The sequence below is a fragment of the Myxine glutinosa genome, chromosome 11 (genome assembly GCF_964187855.1).
Source record: "Myxine glutinosa chromosome 11, kmMyxGlut1.1, whole genome shotgun sequence".
NCBI classification, from domain to species: domain Eukaryota; kingdom Metazoa; phylum Chordata; class Myxini; order Myxiniformes; family Myxinidae; genus Myxine; species Myxine glutinosa.
In genome coordinates, this window is record NC_136271.1 from 5577306 (window position 1) to 5596689 (window position 19384).

At 41.5% G+C, this 19384-nt stretch overlaps 1 protein-coding gene across 1 annotated transcript in view; it reads right to left on the reverse strand.

The window, feature by feature from the left end:
• Positions 1-19384, reverse strand: part of SLC24A4 (solute carrier family 24 member 4) — a 247878-nt gene that overhangs the window by 78072 nt on the left and 150422 nt on the right. Inside the window, exons 13-14 of the mRNA XM_078765934.1 lie at positions 8620-8786; positions 2096-2210 (exon numbers count right to left, since the gene is read on the reverse strand). Coding sequence (XP_078622060.1) covers positions 2096-2210; positions 8620-8786 — 282 coding nt within the window. The remainder of the gene's footprint in view (positions 1-2095; positions 2211-8619; positions 8787-19384) is intronic.

Here is a 19384-nt window from a genome sequence, read left to right on the forward strand (position 1 = left end):
CATGGATGGACACAGAATTTGGTGGAGATTCGCCGAGCCGTTTTCGATTCTATAATTATTGGATGAGGTACTGCATGATGACAGAGATCTGTAATCTGGTGGTGAAAGAAGGCCGCATTCCAGTGGGTTGGGAACTGAGTACCCTCGTCCCTCCATACAAGGGGAAAGATGACCCTCTGGAGTGTGGCTCGTACCGAGCGATAAAGTTATTGGAGCATGGAATGAAGGTATTGGAAAGGGTGTTGGAGAGGAGGATAAGGAAGAAGGTGAAGATCGACGAAATGCAGTTTGGATTTATGCCAGGAAGAGGAACGACAGACGCTCTCTTTATTGTGAGGCAGTTGCAGGAGAAGTACATGGAGAAGAGGAAGAAGTTGTTTCTTGGGTTTGTTGATCTGGAGAAAGCATTCGATAGGGTTCCACGTGAAGTAGTGACATGGGCATTGAGGAAGATAGGAGTGGAGGAATGGTTGATCAGAGTAGTGATGGCAATGTACAAAAGAGCGCGCACAGCTGTAAGGACAAAGGACGGGAACAGTGGTGAGTTTGAGGTGAAGGTGGATCAGACTCGGCAACGGTTGCTCGAGTGAGATGTGCATGGAAGAAGTTTCGGGAACTGAGTGGTGTGCTGATGAGGAGGGGAGTGTCGTTGAAGCTGAAGGGAAAGGTGTATGCTGCATGTGTAAGAAGTGTTATGATTTATGGGAGCGAGACATGGGTAATGAACGTGGAGCAGCAACGAAGGCTGGAAAGGGTGGAAATGCGAATGGTTCGGTGGATGTACGGAGTATCGTTGAGAGGAAGACAAATGATGAATTGCGAAAGATGATGGGAATAGAGCCTGTGATTGATGCTGTGAAGAGGAACAGGTTGAGATGGTTTGGTCATGTGTTGAGGAAGGATGAAAGTGACTGGTTGAGAAGAGTGATGTAAATTAATGTAGAAGGAAGCAGAGGACGGGGAAGACCGAGAAAGACTTGGCTAAAGATGGTCGAAGAAGAAATGCGGGCAAGGGGGTTAACAAGGAGAGATGCAGAAAATAGGGCAAAATGGAGAAGATTGTCATGGGGACCACAAGGCTAACCCCCGCTCTAGCAGGGAAAATAAACTTAAAATGCATGTTGTTGTTGTTGTTGTTGTTGTTGTACTGCATACACACAGAGAATTGCCTTATTTTATATAGAATAGTCGAGTGATGAACAACTTCTGAGAAAGAGAAACATTTATAAATAGTTAATCCCTTGCTATTTTGGGAAGCTGAATAAAATCACTGGGATTCATATTTTGGGAAGCTGAATAAAATCACTGGGATTCATAGGGTGTGTGGGTGAAACCAAGCAACCAAGGAAGAAAAACCATTTAAAAGAGACTATGCATGTCCAGGGAGAATTGAGCAAATATGTTTTATAAGGCCATTTGGAATTCAATAAAAATGGCAGATGAAACATTTTGTGTTATTCAAAGCCTGGTGTTGGCTTAGCGGTTAGGGTGCCGGCTTGGGATCCTAGGATCCTGGGTTCGAATCCCGGTCGATCGCTGAATTAACGCCAGGGGGGTTGACTCAGCCTGTCATCCTTCCGAGGTCGGCAAATTGAGTACCAGGTTGCTGGGATGAATGATCCCGGTGTGTACCCCGGTTTAGAATAGGTACACCGTATCCCTGCGCATCGTAAGAGGCGACCAAGGGTTGGCGTCAGGAAGGGCATCCGGCCATAAAACATTGCCTCAAAAAAGGAACCATGGTGATTGTCATGGGGCCTGCAAGGCTAACCCCCGCTCTCGCAAGGAAAATGTCATTAAAAAGCGAATTTAAATATTTTTTACACCCAAGAAAGTGACTTTTCACTCAGAACCAACGGATTATCCACCCCATGGAAATAAATGATTACATTGCAGAAATTACCACTATCACTAAGTTAATAAACTTGCACACTTGGTGAAGGGCTACCCACACCAGGCTGATGCTTGGTGAAGGGCTACCCACACCAGCTGATGCTTGGTGAGGGCTACCCACACCAGGCTGATGCAACATATACACACAAATGAGAGCTAATCAAAAGGCATTGTAAATTATTGAGAAGTTAACAGCACTTACCTTGCTTGGCAACAATGAGGCTGGCCATGCAATCAGGCACGCTTGTCCCTGCAGCAAGGAAGGTGATGCCCATGATAACGTCTGGAATGCCGAAAGTGTAGCCGATAACTGTAACCTGAAAGCCACCAACATGCAAATGCATCAGCTCGAACCATGACCTGGCCAGAAAAATCAATGTGAGCAGTGTTGATGCCATGTGAGCAGAGTGAGCAGTGTTGAATGTATAAATAACTGTACAATACAGGACTTTTATCTTCCTATAATTCACCAAATGTCCGTCCGTCCCTTCGAAGTTACCGCAAAAACGGCCCAACCGATCGCAACGATATTTTGGGTGGGTATTCCTGGGACCCCTGGGAGTAAAATAGGCTCTATTGTTTTTCAATTTTTTCCCCCAATTTTCCATGTTTTCCAATTTTCCAGTTTTTCCAAACACGATGGAATAATATTTACTGATATGAACAGTGATGTGGCTTTTGTTGAAATTCTACGTAACAGGAGAGAGTAGATCGACTCCTGACAAACTCTTCCTATATAAACGTGCGGCTCCGAAGTAACACGGCAGCGTGTGCAAAGCGACTGAGAAACAGGTGTAGCGGCCGCTTCCATGCTACAGATTCGGCGCGCACTCTTCACACAAACGTGCGACTGAGAAAGACGTGTAGCGGCCGCTTCCGTTTTGCAGAATTCGATATTTTTTTCAAAATGGGCGCCATGTACTGTTTAGATTTTGATGATTTGCTTGTGATATGATTCAACGGATGTTTATATGAATCGTTTAAAATAAAAAAGCCTTCAATTTCTGATATTTTGCCTTTTCATTTGGGTTCCCAATTGAAGCCCCGCCCGTAGGGCGGGTACCGTTGCTTGTATCGGTAATTTGGAAAGCTTCTGCTCCAACGACCTTCTTATGACACAAATAAAAATATGTCAAGTTTGCATCATAAAGTTGAAAACTACCAACTCAGGAGACATATACATAATACAGGGAAGAGAAAGGAGGATGAGTAGAGAAGAGGAAGGGTATGGGATTGTGAGGGGTGGGAATATAAGAGGAGTTGGGGAGATGATATGGTCAGTTAGGGGAAGGAAGAGGGTTGTGTATGGGGCAGATGGGCTTGTTTTTATAAATTAACCTTAAAAAAAACAAAAAAAAACAACCCTTTAGAGGCCATTTTTCCCCGCAAAACGGGGGTTGGCCTTTTTCGGGGACCGTGGTTGTTGTTTTTTTGGTCCCCTTTTTGAAGCAATGTTTTATGGCCGGATGCCCTTCCTGCCGCCAACCCTTTTTGTCACCTTTTACGACAAGCAGGGAATTACCAGTGAACTGGTACTCAATTAGCCGACCTCGGAAGGATGACAGGCTGAGTCAACCCCCCTGGCGTTAATTCAGCGATCGACCGGGATTCGAACCCAGGATCCTAGGATCCTAAGCTGGCACCCTAGCCGCTAGCCCAACACCAGCAGAATAACTATACAATAACCTTAAAACAACAACAATAACAGGCATTTTAAGGCCATTTGCCCTGCAAGAGCGGGGGTGAGCCTTGCGGTCCACATGACCTCATAAATTAACCTTAACTTGGGCAGAAATGTATAAATAACTATACAGTACAGAACTTTGATTTTTATAAATTAACTTTACCTTGGGCATAAATGTGTACAGTAAATAACTATAAAGTACAACACTTTGATTTTCATAAATTAACCTTAACTTTGGCAGAAATGTGTAAATAACTATTACTTTCATTTTTATAAATTAACCTTAACTTGGGCAGAAATGTGTAAATAACTATACAATACAATACTTTCATTTTTATAAATTAACCTTAACTTGGGCAGAAATGTGTAAATAACTATACAATACAATACTTTCATTCTTATAAATTAACCTTAACTTGGGCAGAAATGTGTAAATAACTATACAATACAATACTTTCATTTTTATAAATTAACCTTAACTTGGGCAGAAATGTGTAAATAACTATACAATACAACACTTTCATATTTATAAATTAACCTTAACTTGGGCAGAAATGTGTAAATAACTATACAATACAATACTTTCATATTTATAAATTAACCTTAACTTGGGCAGAAATGTGTAAATAACTGACCGTAAAGTACTTTGATTTTAATAAATTAACCTTAACTTGGGCAGAAATGTGTAAATAACTATACAATATAATACTTTCATTTTTATAAATTAACCTTAACTTGGGCAGAAATGTATAAATAACTATACAATACAATACTTTCGTTTTTATAAATTAACCTTAACTTGGGCAGGCCTTAACCTTAACTTGGGCAAAAATGTGTAAATAACTGACCGTAAAGTACTTTGATTTTAATAAATTAACCTTAACTTGGGCAGAAATGTGTAAATAACTGCACCGTAAAGTACTTTGATTTTAATAAATTAACCTTAACTTGGGCAGAAATGTGTAAATAACTATACAATACAATACTTTCATTTTTAGAAATTAACCTTAACTTGGGCAGAAATGTGTAAATAACTATACAATACAATACTTTCATTTTTATAAATTAACCTTAACTTGGGCAAAAATGTGTAAATAACTATACAATACAATATTTTCATTTTTAGAAATTAACCTTAACTTGGGCAGAAATGTGTAAATAACTGTACAATACAATACTTTCATTTTTATAAATTAGCCTTAACTTGGGCAGAAATGTGTAAATAACTGTACAATACAATACTTTCATATTTATAAATTAACCTTAACTTGGGCAGAAATGTGTAAATAACTATACAATACAATACTTTCATTTTTATAAATGAACCTTAACTTGGGCAGAAATGTGTAAATAACTATACAATACAATATTTTCATTTTTATAAATTAACCTTAACTTGGGCAGAAATGTGTAAATAACTATACAATACAATATTTTCATTTTTATAAATTAACCTTAACTTGGGCAGAAATGTGTAAATAACTATACAATACAATATTTTCATTTTTATAAATTAACCTTAACTTGGGCAAAAATGTGTAAATAACTAAACAATACAATACTTTCATTTTTATAAATTAACCTTAACTTGGGCAGAAATGTGTAAATAACTATACAATACAATACTTTCATATTTATAAATTAACCTTAACTTGGGCAGAAATGTGTAAATAACTATACAATACAATATTTTCATTTTTATAAATTAACCTTAACTTGGGCAGAAATGTGTAAATAACTGTACAATACAATACTTTCATTTTTATAAATTAACCTTAACTTGGGCAGAAATGTGTAAATAACTATACAATACAATACTTTCATTTTTATAAATGAACCTTAACTTGGGCAGAAATGTGTAAATAACTATACAATACAATATTTTCATTTTTATAAATTAACCTTAACTTGGGCAGAAATGTGTAAATAACTATACAATACAATATTTTCATTTTTATAAATTAACCTTAACTTGGGCAGAAATGTGTAAATAACTGCACCGTAAAGTACTTTGATTTTAATAAATTAACCTTAACTTGGGCAGAAATGTGTAAATAACTATACAATACAATACTTTCATTTTTAGAAATTAACCTTAACTTGGGCAGAAATGTGTAAATAACTATACAATACAATACTTTCATTTTTAGAAATTAACCTTAACTTGGGCAGAAATGTGTAAATAACTATACAATACAATACTTTCATTTTTATAAACTAGGGCATTGCCCGTACTATATCTATATCTAAAATTATATCCCCCCCCCCTCTATTTACATGAAATGGTTTGGTCCAAAGCGAACGGCTTCCGGAGTTTGGTAAAGAAATCGCCATCGCGTGCACAAACGCGCAGGAAAGCGAATGAATCGCAAATTCGTTTTTATTAGTTTTAAAACATAGTTTAACGCCAACATAGCGCCAACATAGTTTGCAAACGTGAAATAAATGAATACGCTCTCAAATGTGCCGTCCGAGGCAGCGTGTGTTCGGCACGTTCGGCACACGCGATAACTCGCTGCTCGCTGATTGGTTGAATCGTTTTTTGGACATAGCTCGGTAAGTACTTGTCCGATTAATATGAAACCTTGAAAAGGCACATCCTCGGGTCCCCAGCAATATACCTGGCAAGTTAAAAGTATATCGGACCCGTGGTTGTCGAGAAACAGCGGTCACAGACAAACAAACGTACAAACGTACAAACGTACAAACAGAGATTACTGGAATTATAGATAGATTAACCTTGACTTGGGCAAAAATGTGTAAATAACTATACAATACAATATTTTCATTTTTATAAATTAGCCTTAACTTGGGCAGAAATGTGTAAATAACTATACAATACTTTCATTTTTAGAAATTAACCTTAACTTGGGCAGAAATGTGTAAATAACTATACAATACAATACTTTCATTTTTATAAATTAACCTTAACTTGGGCAAAAATGTGTAAATAACTGTACAATACAATACTTTCATTTTTATAAATTAGCCTTAACTTGGGCAGAAATGTGTAAATAACTGTACAATACAATACTTTCATATTTATAAATTAACCTTAACTTGGGCAGAAATGTGTAAATAACTATACAATACAATACTTTCATTTTTATAAATGAACCTTAACTTGGGCAGAAATGTGTAAATAACTATACAATACAATATTTTCATTTTTATAAATTAACCTTAACTTGGGCAGAAATGTGTAAATAACTATACAATACAATATTTTCATTTTTATAAATTAACCTTAACTTGGGCAGAAATGTGTAAATAACTATACAATACAATATTTTCATATTTATAAATTAACCTTAACTTGGGCAGAAATGTGTAAATAACTATACAATACAATATTTTCATTTTTATAAATTAACCTTAACTTGGGCAGAAATGTGTAAATAACTATACAATACAATATTTTCATTTTTAGAAATTAACCTTAACTTGGGCAGAAATGTGTAAATAACTATACAATACAATATTTTCATTTTTAGAAATTAACCTTAACTTGGGCAGAAATGTGTAAATAACTATACAATACAATACTTTCATTTTTATAAATTAACCTTAACTTGGGCAGAAATGTGTAAATAACTATACAATACAATACTTTCATATTTATAAATTAACCTTAACTTGGGCAGAAATGTGTAAATAACTATACAATACAATATTTTCATTTTTATAAATTAACCTTAACTTGGGCAGAAATGTGTAAATAACTGTACAATACAATACTTTCATTTTTATAAATTAACCTTAACTTGGGCAGAAATGTGTAAATAACTATACAATACAATACTTTCATATTTATAAATTAACCTTAACCTGGGCAAAAATGTGTAAATAACTATACAATACAATATTTTCATTTTTATAAATTAACCTTAACTTGGGCAAAAATGTGTAAATAACTATACAATACAATACTTTCATATTTATAAATTAACCTTAACTTGGGCAAAAATGTGTAAATAACTATGCAATACAATACTTTCATTTTTATAAATTAACCTTAACTTGGGCAAAAATGGGTAAATAACTATACAATACAATATTTTCATTTTTATAAATTAACCTTAACTTGGGCAAAAATGTGTAAATAACTATACAATACAATACTTTCATTTTTATAAATTAACCTTAACTTGGGCAGAAATGTGTAAATAACTATACAATACAATATTTTCATTTTTATAAATGAACCTTAACTTGGGCAGAAATGTGTAAATAACTATACAATACAATATTTTCATTTTTATAAATGAACCTTAACTTGGGCAGAAATGTGTAAATAACTATACAATACAATATTTTCATTTTTTATAAATGAACCTTAACTTGGGCAGAAATGTGTAAATAACTATACAATACAATACTTTCATTTTTATAAATGAACCTTAACTTGGGCAGAAATGTGTAAATAACTGTACAATACAATACTTTCATTTTTATAAATTAACCTTAACTTGGGCAGAAATGTGTAAATAACTATACAATACAATACTTTCATTTTTATAAATTAACCTTAACTTGGGCAGAAATGTGTAAATAACTATACAATACAATACTTTCATATTTATAAATTAACCTTAACTTGGGCAGAAATGTGTAAATATTTATACAATACAATACTTTCATTTTTATAAATTAACCTTAACTTGGGCAGAAATGTGTAAATAACTATACAATACAATACTTTCATTTTTATAAATTAACCTTAACTTGGGCAGAAATGTGTAAATAACTATACAATACAACACTTTCATATTTATAAATTAACCTTAACTTGGGCAGAAATGTGTAAATAACTATACAATACAATACTTTCATTTTTATAAATTAACCTTAACTTGGGCAGAAATGTGTAAATATTTATAGAGTACAATACTTTCCTTTTAATAAATTAATGTTAACTTGGTCAGAAGTGTGTAAATAACTATACAGTACAGTACTTTGATTTTTTAAAGGTTTTGCACAAGTATGCCATACAGTATTTATCATCGGCTTTCAGGAAGAGAAGTGTTCTTCAATGCACATACCATCCAAACCATGAGGTAGGAGAACAAAGCTATCCACAAGGTGGACATTAAGAAAGAGAGCAGAAAAAACTTCTCCCATCGAGGTACTGTCGAGTCTGGAACTGTGTAAGCGAGGATGGCTGTGAGAGGCCATGAGATGATCCATTGTATCCTTGGCAGTAACCCTACTAAAAGTTCAGAAACAGAAGGGAAGGGGAAGAGAAAAATGAAGGATGACAAACATGGAGAAAAACATGGAGAAAAAAATAAATAAAGGAAACAAATCATAATCCGATATCTGCGATCACAAAGCGTTCACCAAGGGTATGCCTCACCAGGGAGGCTTACCCTTGGCGATCGCCCGCGACTTACCCTGAGCCCGTAATCCAATATTGGCCATATTTGTTTCGGACTACCATATGACCTTGACCTTCAACATTTAGAGATAGTATGTAAATAAAGAAAATGTATCCACATCTACATTCTATCCATAAAACAACACCATGAAAATTGGAGGAAAATTATTCAAATTATAATTTAAAATGGTAGGTTAGATCAATTTATTTTTTTTGTTAATCACAGTGCATTCAGAAAGTATTCAGACCCCTTCACTTTTTTCACATTTTGTTATGTTGCAGCCTTATGCTGAAATCGTTTAAATTCATTTTTTCCCTCATCAATCCACACTCAATACCCCAAAATGACAAAGAGAAAACAGGATTTTAGAAAGTTTTGCAAATTTATTAAAAAGGAAAAACTGAAATATCACATTGACATAAGTATTCAGACCCTTTGCTAGGACACTTGAAATTTAGCTCAGGTGCCTCCCATTTCTCTTGATCATCTTTGAGATGTTTCTACACCTTGATTGGAGTCCACCTGTGGTAAATTCAATTGTTTGGACATGATTTGGAAAGGCACACACCTGTCTATACAAGGTCTCACAGCTGACAATGCATATCAGAGCAAAAACCAAGCCATGAGGTCGAAGGAACTGCCCGCAGAGCTCAGAGACAGGATTGTGTCGAGGCACAGATCTGGGGAAGCCTACAAAAAAAAATTCTGCTTCATTGAAGTTTCCAAAGAGCACAGTGGCCTCCATAATTCTTAAATGGAAGAAGTTTCGAACAACCAGGACTCTTCCTCGCCTCTCCTCAGTGAAAGACACATGAAAGCCCACTTGGAGTTTGCAAAAAAAGCACCTGAAGGACTCTCAGACTGTGAGAAACAACATTCTGTGGTCTGATGAACCCAAGATTGAACTGTTTGGCTTCCGTCTGGCCACTCTGATGGGTGTCATAATTGGGTCATGACCTTAAAATGAGGTCAAGATCAAAACATTTTTATGTCAACCCCACAAATGTTTTATTCCCATTATTGATGCAAAATTTCATTCCGAAAGTCCCAGCTGGATACTATTAAAAAAAAAAAAAAAACACCTTTAGAGGCCATTTTTCCCCGCAAGCGGGGGTTGGCCTTTTTCGGGAACCGTGGTTGTTGTTGTTTTTCGGTCCCCTTTTTGAAGCAATGTTTTACGGCCGGATGCCCTTCCTGACGCCAACCCTTTTTGCCGCCTTTAACGACAAACAGGGAATTACCAGTGAACTGGTACTCAATTAGCCGACCTCGGAAGGATGACAGGCTGAGTCAACCCCCCTGGCGTTAATTCAGCGATCGACCGGGATTCAAACCCAGGATCCTAGGATCCTAAGCCGGCACCCTAGCCACTAGCCCAACACCAGGGTGTTGGGATACTATACAGTTTGATACAGCTGGATACTATACAGTTTGGAAATTACACACAAACACACACACATAATACATGCACATTCACACACACACACACACACACACACACACACACACTTTTATACACACAAACACAAACACATAATACACACACACACACACACACACACACACACACACACACACACACACACACACACACACACACACCATGCTCTGGGCATGGATAACTATGCTCTGCTTGACTTGCTTATGTAGTATTCTGCTTGGACTCCACAAATGGAATACAAAAAGATATGAGAAATGATACTGTGGCATCAGAAGGCTTGACAAAGCCTGAAAAGAGTAAAACAGCAGAAAAATGGATAACCATAAGCTGGCATGGAAGGGAGAGAAGGGAGGATGAGAGCAACAAACAAGGAAATACGCAAAGGTCTGTTAATCCAGGACCTAGGCATGAATAAATATAGTATGGGAAAAAATGATAGATACAGTGGGGTCCCAAAGGTCCAAAATGAGGGAGTGAATCTGTGCAGAATTGGCAAATAAGAAATGGGTTAATCGTTGAATATGAGTGACCATCACTATGGATGGCAAAAGCCATAGCAACTAGAGGGCTGCCATTCAAGATCCATGATGCTTCCCGGTATAGCCCATTCATAATATTAGCCAATTGGTAGCACTGGAAATTCTGCCTTATAATGAAAACAAATGTTTTTTTTTCCAATAAAATGGGACACCAGAGATGCAAAGACGAAACACATTTCTCTGAAAACCATAAAAAAATAATGGGAGGAAAAATGTGAAATTAAATAATTGAAAATTTATAAATATAAAAAATATTGAAAATTAAAAATATATATATATTTGGAAATTTAAAAGAGTTGAAATTGAAATAGTACAGGGTGTCCCCTCTTAATGTCCTACCCGTTAACGTTGCTTCGTTAAAACGTCTGTACTAATTAGATACCGAGGCTTCACAGAGCGTCATGATTCTTTACCTATAAGTTGCTATTACATCGTCGTGGAAAGTCACATCATGACTTTTAAAAGGTTATGTAAAAATCATGAAAAGTCTTTAGTGCTACGATGAAGTTTATAAAGAAAAGAAGCGGCAGAGCAGCGAGCAGTCAACCATTGATGCTTTTTTCGGGAGGGGGGAAAACAGTCATCTCAACAACCAGCAGAAACCTTCACGTCACAAGGGAGAGAACCCTCCGGGTCTCACTCACCACCATCCACTCTCCACCATCCATGGAGAAAATTCCTCAGCCCTCGTATCCCACGGGGAGAATGATTTCCCTTGTGTCCCGTGGGGAGAATGATTTCCCTCGTGTCCCGTGGGGAGAATGATTTCCCTCGTGTCCCGTGGGGAGAATGATTTCCCTCGTGTCACGTGGGGAGAATGATTTCCCTCGTGTCACGTGGGGAGAATGATTTCCCTTGTGTCCTGCGGGGAGAATGATTTCCCCCGTGTCCCGTGTGGAGAATGATTTCCCTCGCGTCCCGCGGGGAGAATGATTTCCCTCGTGTCACGTGGGGAGAATGATTTCCCTCGTGTCACGCGGGGAGAATGATTTCCCCCGTGTCCCGTGGGGAGAATGATTTCCCTCGCGTCCTGTGGAGAGAATGATTTCCCTCGTGTCACGTGGGGAGAATGATTTCCCTCGTGTCACGCGGGGAGAATGATTTCCCTTGTGTCCTGCGGGGAGAATGATTTCCCTCGTGTCCCGTGGGGAGAATGATTTCCCTCGTGTCCCGTGGGGAGAATGATTTCCCTTGTGTCCTGTGGGGAGAATGATTTCCCTCGTGTCCAGTGGGGAGAATGATTTCCCTCGTGTCCCGTGGGGAGAATGATTTCCCTCGTGTCCCGTGGGGAGAATGATTTCCCTCGTGTCCTGTGGGGAGAATGATTTCCCTCGTGTCCCGTGGGGAGAATGATTTCCCTCGTGTCACGTGGGGAGAATGATTTCCCTCGTGTCACGCGGGGAGAATGATTTCCCTTGTGTCTCCCTTGTGTCCTGTGGGGAGAATGATTTCCCTCGTGTCCAGTGGGGAGAATGATTTCCCTCGTGTCACGTGGGGAGAATGATTTCCCTTGTGTCCAGTGGGGAGAATGATTTTCCTCGTGTCCCGTGGGGAGAATGATTTCCCTCGTGTCCCGTGAGGAGAATGATTTTCCTCGTGTCCCGTGGGGAGAATGATTTCCCTCGTGTCCCGTGGGGAGAATGATTTCCCTCATGTCACGTGGGGAGAATGATTTCCCTCGTGTCACGTGGAGAGAATGATTTCCCTTATGTCCCGTGGGGAGAATGATTTACCTCATGTCCCGTGGGGAGAATGATTTCCCTCATGTCCCTTGGGGAGAATGATTTCCCTCATGTCCCGTGGGGAGAATTATTTCCCTCATGTCATGTGAGGAGAATGAATTCCCTCATGTCCTGTGGGGAGAATGATTTACCTCGTGTCACGTGGGGAGAATGATTTACCTCATGTCACATGGGGAGAATGAATTCCCTCATGTCACATGGGGAGAATGATTTCCCTCATGTCATGTGGGGAGAATGAATTCCCTCATGTCCTGTGGGGAGAATGATTTACCTCATGTCACGTGGGGAGAATGATTTCCCTAATGTCACATGGGGAGAATGAATTCCCTCATGTCCTGTGGGGAGAATGATTTCCCTCATGTCCCGTGGGGAGAATTATTTCCCTCATGTCATGTGAGGAGAATGAATTCCCTCATGTCCTGTGGGGAGAATGATTTACCTCGTGTCACGTGGGGAGAATGATTTACCTCATGTCACATGGGGAGAATGAATTCCCTCATGTCACATGGGGAGAATGATTTCCCTCATGTCATGTGGGGAGAATGAATTCCCTCATGTCCTGTGGGGAGAATGATTTACCTCGTGTCACGTGGGGAGAATGATTTACCTCATGTCACATGGGGAGAATGAATTCCCTCATGTCACATGGGGAGAATGATTTCCCTCATGTCATGTGGGGAGAATGAATTCCCTCATGTCCTGTGGGGAGAATGATTTACCTCATGTCACGTGGGGAGAATGATTTCCCTAATGTCCCGTGGGGAGAATGAATTCCCTCATGTCCTGTGGGGAGAATGATTTACCTCATGTCACGTGGGGAGAATGATTTCCCTAATGTCCCGTGGAGAGAATGAATTCCCTGGCGCCACGTGGGGAGAATGATTTCCCTTGTGTCCCTTGGGTAGAATAATGTGTGAAATGGCGAAAGAGTGATGAAGCGAAGCCTGTGTTAATGTGGTGTGAATTATGGTGTGAATGGGTAATTCATTCTGGAGGTTCGATTTCCTGCATTTAGAGCTTAGCGAACAGTATGTTCAGAAAAGCAGTGTTGGTTGTGTTCATGTGAATGGATCGAACGTTCGAAAAATGAAACATGATTATAAAGTATCATGTTTGTAAACCAGGGACTCCCTGAACTGTATTACAATGTACAATCTACAATAATAAAAGGCAGTGTCCGTCCGCCTCCTCCATAACTCCAAAACCATAAAACTTAGCGGCCCCAAACTTTGCATGCATACACCTGGACCTCCAACAGATTGCAATGATGAAAACTGGGTGTTTGGGTGTGTTATAACATAATTCTTGAAGATGATTAACGAGGTGCTCATAAAAAACCCGATGTGGTGGCTTACTAATATGGCGGCCCGCCATCTTGGTCAGCCCACTGCCACTTGCTAGGTTATTAAGCTGCCATTTTGCTTCGGCCTATTCAAACGTGCCTTGCCTTGGAAACACAATCGATCATCATGACATAATTGAAGTACATCATCAAAATCTGTTTTCGGATATGAGGATTGGATGCTGTATTCTTTTTTTTTCTTTTCTTGTATACAGAATTGAGGCTTGTGAAAGAGCTAAAGCCCCAGTCATACCGGCCATTTTCAGGCCACGAATCGCCACGACCTAAGATCGGGGCGACATTCTTGGCCAGATCGTATTGCGGTCCTGGCGATTCCTGGATGATCGGGGGTGTACTTGGCAGTTCGGGTTGAGACGGGAAGCCGCCCCGACAATTTTGAACTGTTCAAAATTATCGTGGCGATTCGTGGCGTTTTTCAAACTCTTGCTACTGTCTGGAGGGTGTCGTACGGGCGCATGTGGGCATCGGGAAAATGGTCGTGGAGTGTCTTGCGGCGGTCGGGAAACTTGGCTGCCACGATTCGCTCCGCATCCAGCAAGCACTGATACGACCGCCGTACGCCCTCACATGGACGCCGTACGACTGCCATCACGATCTTCCAAGAATTGCCCCGATCCGTCCCGACCACGTTCGCGCAGCAGTACGACGACTCACGATCATTGCCGATCTCTCACAAATTAACAAGACTCCACCAAGACTGCCGTAAGCATGCAGTAAGCACCAGTAGGCGCCAGTACGACCTGTCACAAGACCGGGTATATATAGGCGATCCCCGGCGGCGAAATCATTTCATCTCCTGATTCCAAGCTGTTCACATCGATCACATCCAAGCTGGTCACGGCGGCCGCGTGATTGTGCACGTCTTCCTGTATCCCCTCCCCCTCTTCCTGGCTGGCGGCATCATTGGAAGGCTTGGAGTTGATGATTTATATAAACGACATACAAAAATAACGTGAATTAGCGTCGTCTGAATTTTAAGATCGTAGTTATGTCGGCGTGATTCTTGGCCGTTCTTATATAGGGCAAGGACGGCCGCCGCGCAGTCGGGCTCGGACGGGCGGGCACGTACGCATGCGTACTGCGGTCGTAGTGAGGTCGTAGTGCCGTCGTAGTGCGGTCGTAGTGGGATCGGGGTGGATCGGGGCGGGGCGAAGACGTGTGGGCACGGGCTAGGACTTGTGGCGATCTTGCCGCGCACTTGGCGGATCGGGCTTTGTCGGCGCGGCGGTCACGGCGCGATCGTACGGGAGTCGTGGCAGGGGTGTTTTGGTATGACTGTGGGAAAATTTACAGCCGATCTTGTCGAAAAGTCGTATTGGTGCGGGGAATCGCCAGATCGGGGGTGATCGGGGCGATTCGTGGCCACTCAAATCCGGTATGACTGGGGCTTTACATTTATCACACAAACAAATCAAACAGACAAACAAAATATTTAAAAAGAGGGAGCGGTAGACAAGATGGGGAGAGAAGGGGAAGCACACAAACACAACATTTGAGAGCAGGGACATCGGGAGATGTGTGGGAGGGAGAGGGCTTGGGGGGAGGAAGCGTGGGAAGGGGGGTGGGGGGGTGGGAGAAGGATACAAAATCAATGTCCAACTCTGGAGTGAAATCTGACAAAATTTACCTTATCTAGTGATTACTACAACTAAGTGCATACAACACACAAACAACAGGCATATGAAGGCCATTTTCCCTGCTAGAGCGGGGGTTGGCCTTGCGGTCCCCATGACAATGTTCTCCATTTTGCCCTGTTTTCTGCATCTCTCCTTGTTAACCCCCTTGCCCGCATTTCTTCTTCACCCGATCAGCCAAGTCTTTCTCGGTCTTCCCCGTCCTCTACTTCCTTCTACATTCATTTACATCACTCTTCTCAACCAGTCACTTTCATCCTTCCTCAACACATGACCAAACCATCTCAACCTGTTTCTCTTCACAGCATCAATCACAGGCTCTATTCCCATCATCTTTCGCAATTCATTATTTGTCTTCCTCTCTCTCAATGATACTCAGCACATCCACCGAACCATTCGCATTTCCACCCTTTCCAGCCTTCGTTGCTGCTCTATGTTCGTTATCCATGTCTCGCTCCCATAAATCATTACTCTTCTCACACATGCAGCATACACCTGTCCCTTCAGCTTCAACGACACTCCCCTCCTCGTCAGCAAGCCACTCAGTTCCCGAAACTTCTTCCATGCACATCTCATTCCAGCAACCGTTGCCGAGTCTGATCCACCTTCTCCATTCAGCATGTCTCCGAGGTAGGAAAATGTTTTCACACTTTCCAGCTTCACGCCGTCTCCAAGATCCAACTCAACATTTCCTCCATCTGCAGCTCCCTCTGTGCACACCTTACACTTGAATGTAGCTGCCACACTGGTTAATGACCCTCTCAGACCACTATATTTTTGATGAACCCACTCAGCGCACATTGTACATTGAATGGAGTTCACTCCGACACCCTTCCTGCACTCAGCACACGGCCACTTCCCAGTTCTTTCCACCTCACCACATGCTTCACCACTTGCCAGCACCTTCGTTTTTCCGATATTTACCTTCAGACCTTTCGCCTTCATACATTCCTTCCACTTGTTCATCTTCTCCTTCAGTCCATCCATACTCTCCGCAATCGACACCAGATCATCTGCATACAAGAACTCCCATGGTAAACCCTCCTTTACATTCCAAGCCAGCACCTCCATCACAGCTACAAATAGTAGTGGACTTCGTATCGACCCCTGATGCACTCCCACCTTCACCTCAAACTCACCACTGTTCCCGTCCTTCGTCCTTACAGCTGTGCGCGCTCTTTTGTACATTGCCATCACTACTCTGATCAACCATTCCTCCACTCCTCACTTCCTCAATGCCCATGTTACTACTTCGCGTGGAACCCTATCGAATGCTCTCTCCAGATCAACAAACCCAAGAAACAACTTCTTCCTCTTCTCCATGTTCTTCTCCTGCAACTGCCTTACAATAAAAAGGACGTCTGTCGTTCCACTTCCTGGCATAAATCCAAACTGCATTTCCTTGATCTTCACTTTCTTCCTTATCCTCCTCCCCAACACCCTTTCCAATACCTTCATTCCATGCTCCAATAACTTTATCGCTCGATACGAGCCACTCTCCAGAGGGTCACCTTTCCCCTTGTATAGAGGGACGAGGGTACTCAGTTCCCAATCCACTGGAATGCGGCCTTCTTTCACCACCAGATTACAGATCTCTGCAATTCTCTTCACACCCCAACTTCCCGCTGCCTTCAACATATCTCCCACAACTCCCAATGGCCCTCCAGCTTTTCTACTCTTCATTGCTTTTATCGCTTCCTCTACTTCCATCTCAGTTATCTCCTCTGCCGGTCCTAAAACTAGGTTACCCTCCATGTTGCCATCCCATTCATTCTCTGTATTCAACAGCATTTCCATATATCTTTTCCATCTTCTTTTAATTCCATCTGGGTCCACATCGATTTGTCCCACTTCAGCCTTCAAGCAACTCATCCCCATCACATCACACCTCTCTTTCACTATCTGCTTTGCAATTCTGAATACCACTCTCTGACCCTCTTCCGAATCCAAGCGTTCTCCAAACATTTCCCTACATGCCTCCTGCACCTTTTCTACCTCTTTCTTTGCAGCCTTCTTGGCTGCCTTATAATTTTCATGACCTGCCCTTTCTGCCCCCATACCCTTCGCCTTCTGCCAGTCCTTGAACTTATTCCTCTTCTCGTCAATCCTCTTTCCAACTTCATCATCCCACCACCATGTTTCCGAGTGCCTCGGTGGTCCTTTTGTCCATCCACATACCTCACCAACGGCTCCCAACAGACTATCTTTCATCGACATCCAACCACTTTCAAGCTCAACCACATCATCCTCTACCATACTCAGCCTCTCTTTTAATGCCTCCCTCACTGTCACCTCTTTCAACCTCCACACCTTCATTCTCTGTTGGTACTTCACCCGCCGAGCTCTCCTCGCACCTTTCACCCTTATGTCGCAGACAACCAAGTGGTGCTGTGAAACAGCCTCTTCCCCCGGGATCACCTTTGTGTCCCATCCGGGAATGTTTCTCAGGCGCACACAGCACAAAGCACAACCGTCACGAGCCAGCACCAAGAGAGGGAGAGTTGCATCCGCCTTTCACGTAGCCCGGAACAGAGAGAGAACGCGAATGTGACCTCCTGCGACCAGGCCCAGAGCAAGAGAGAGAGCAAAATGGCGGCGCTTTCCCTTTTTGCTCCGACTTTCTCGAACGTTCTCTGATGTCACGCGCACTCCAATCACCCCATCGGTCCTTAACCAATCATTATTTGGGGCGTGGCCTCACGGCCACTCTTGTCACCCGTCGAGAAGGTTCGGCTAGGCGGGGTGGTGGTGTCCGGATCCGGTCGGCAATCGTGTTATTTTAATTTTGTGCCAATCGCATGACTGGCCGAATAAATGTCATAAGAACAAACGGAAAAATCACAAGGGCAATTACACACTGGGAATTTATCCTTATGCCCTATCTAATTAGCATAGCTCCACCCCTCGCATGGAGACACAAAATACTTACTCGGACATCCGGCCCTAACTTAGATACATCGAGGTAGCTTCACGTCATACGGAGCATGCTAAACCTACACAATTCTATCTGGACTAAGGTATTTCATTACCTACCCCCATACACGTAACAATTAAAAATATACTCATTAAAAAAGCATTAAGTCAAACGTCATGTTTGGAACTCAAGTCAAGCGTCCACCATGTCGAACTGTTTCACTGCAAGTGTAAAGTTGACATTTTGTCTGCTCTCAGTGGTTTCCACATTTTGCTGATTTGCTGCTTGAGTTTCGCATTTAGAGAAGACGATTTGAAGGTAAATCTTTGTGGATGCCATTTTTGTGTTTGGTGTACTTCATCTGAGCTGTCCACCTGGAGACGTCCGTAGACACGCGGAGAACACATTAACGCTTTTTAGCAGTCAGAACTGCCGCTAAGCTCAATTCCGCAGCTTAAATTTTTTAGTCTGGCTCACGTTAAGAGTCTCCGGCCATCATAACCTATCATTCTCATTGCATATCATTCTCTTTGGTAACTTCCCCCACCCCATTACCATTTATACCCACCCCCCCTCTCTCTCTCTCTCTCTCTGTCCAATCTTCCCTCCTAATAAAGTGGCGCGCACTCCTTCCACACACCTCTCGCTCCCACCCTTCTCCTTGCTCCACCTCCTTACTGGAGTTTATAGCGTAGCGATGTGTGGTGAGGCGTCACTCTCTCTCTCCCCCCCCCCCCCCCCCGGCTTCCTCGCTCCACCCTCCTTCCCTTCTCTCTCTCCTCCCTGCTCCTCCCCT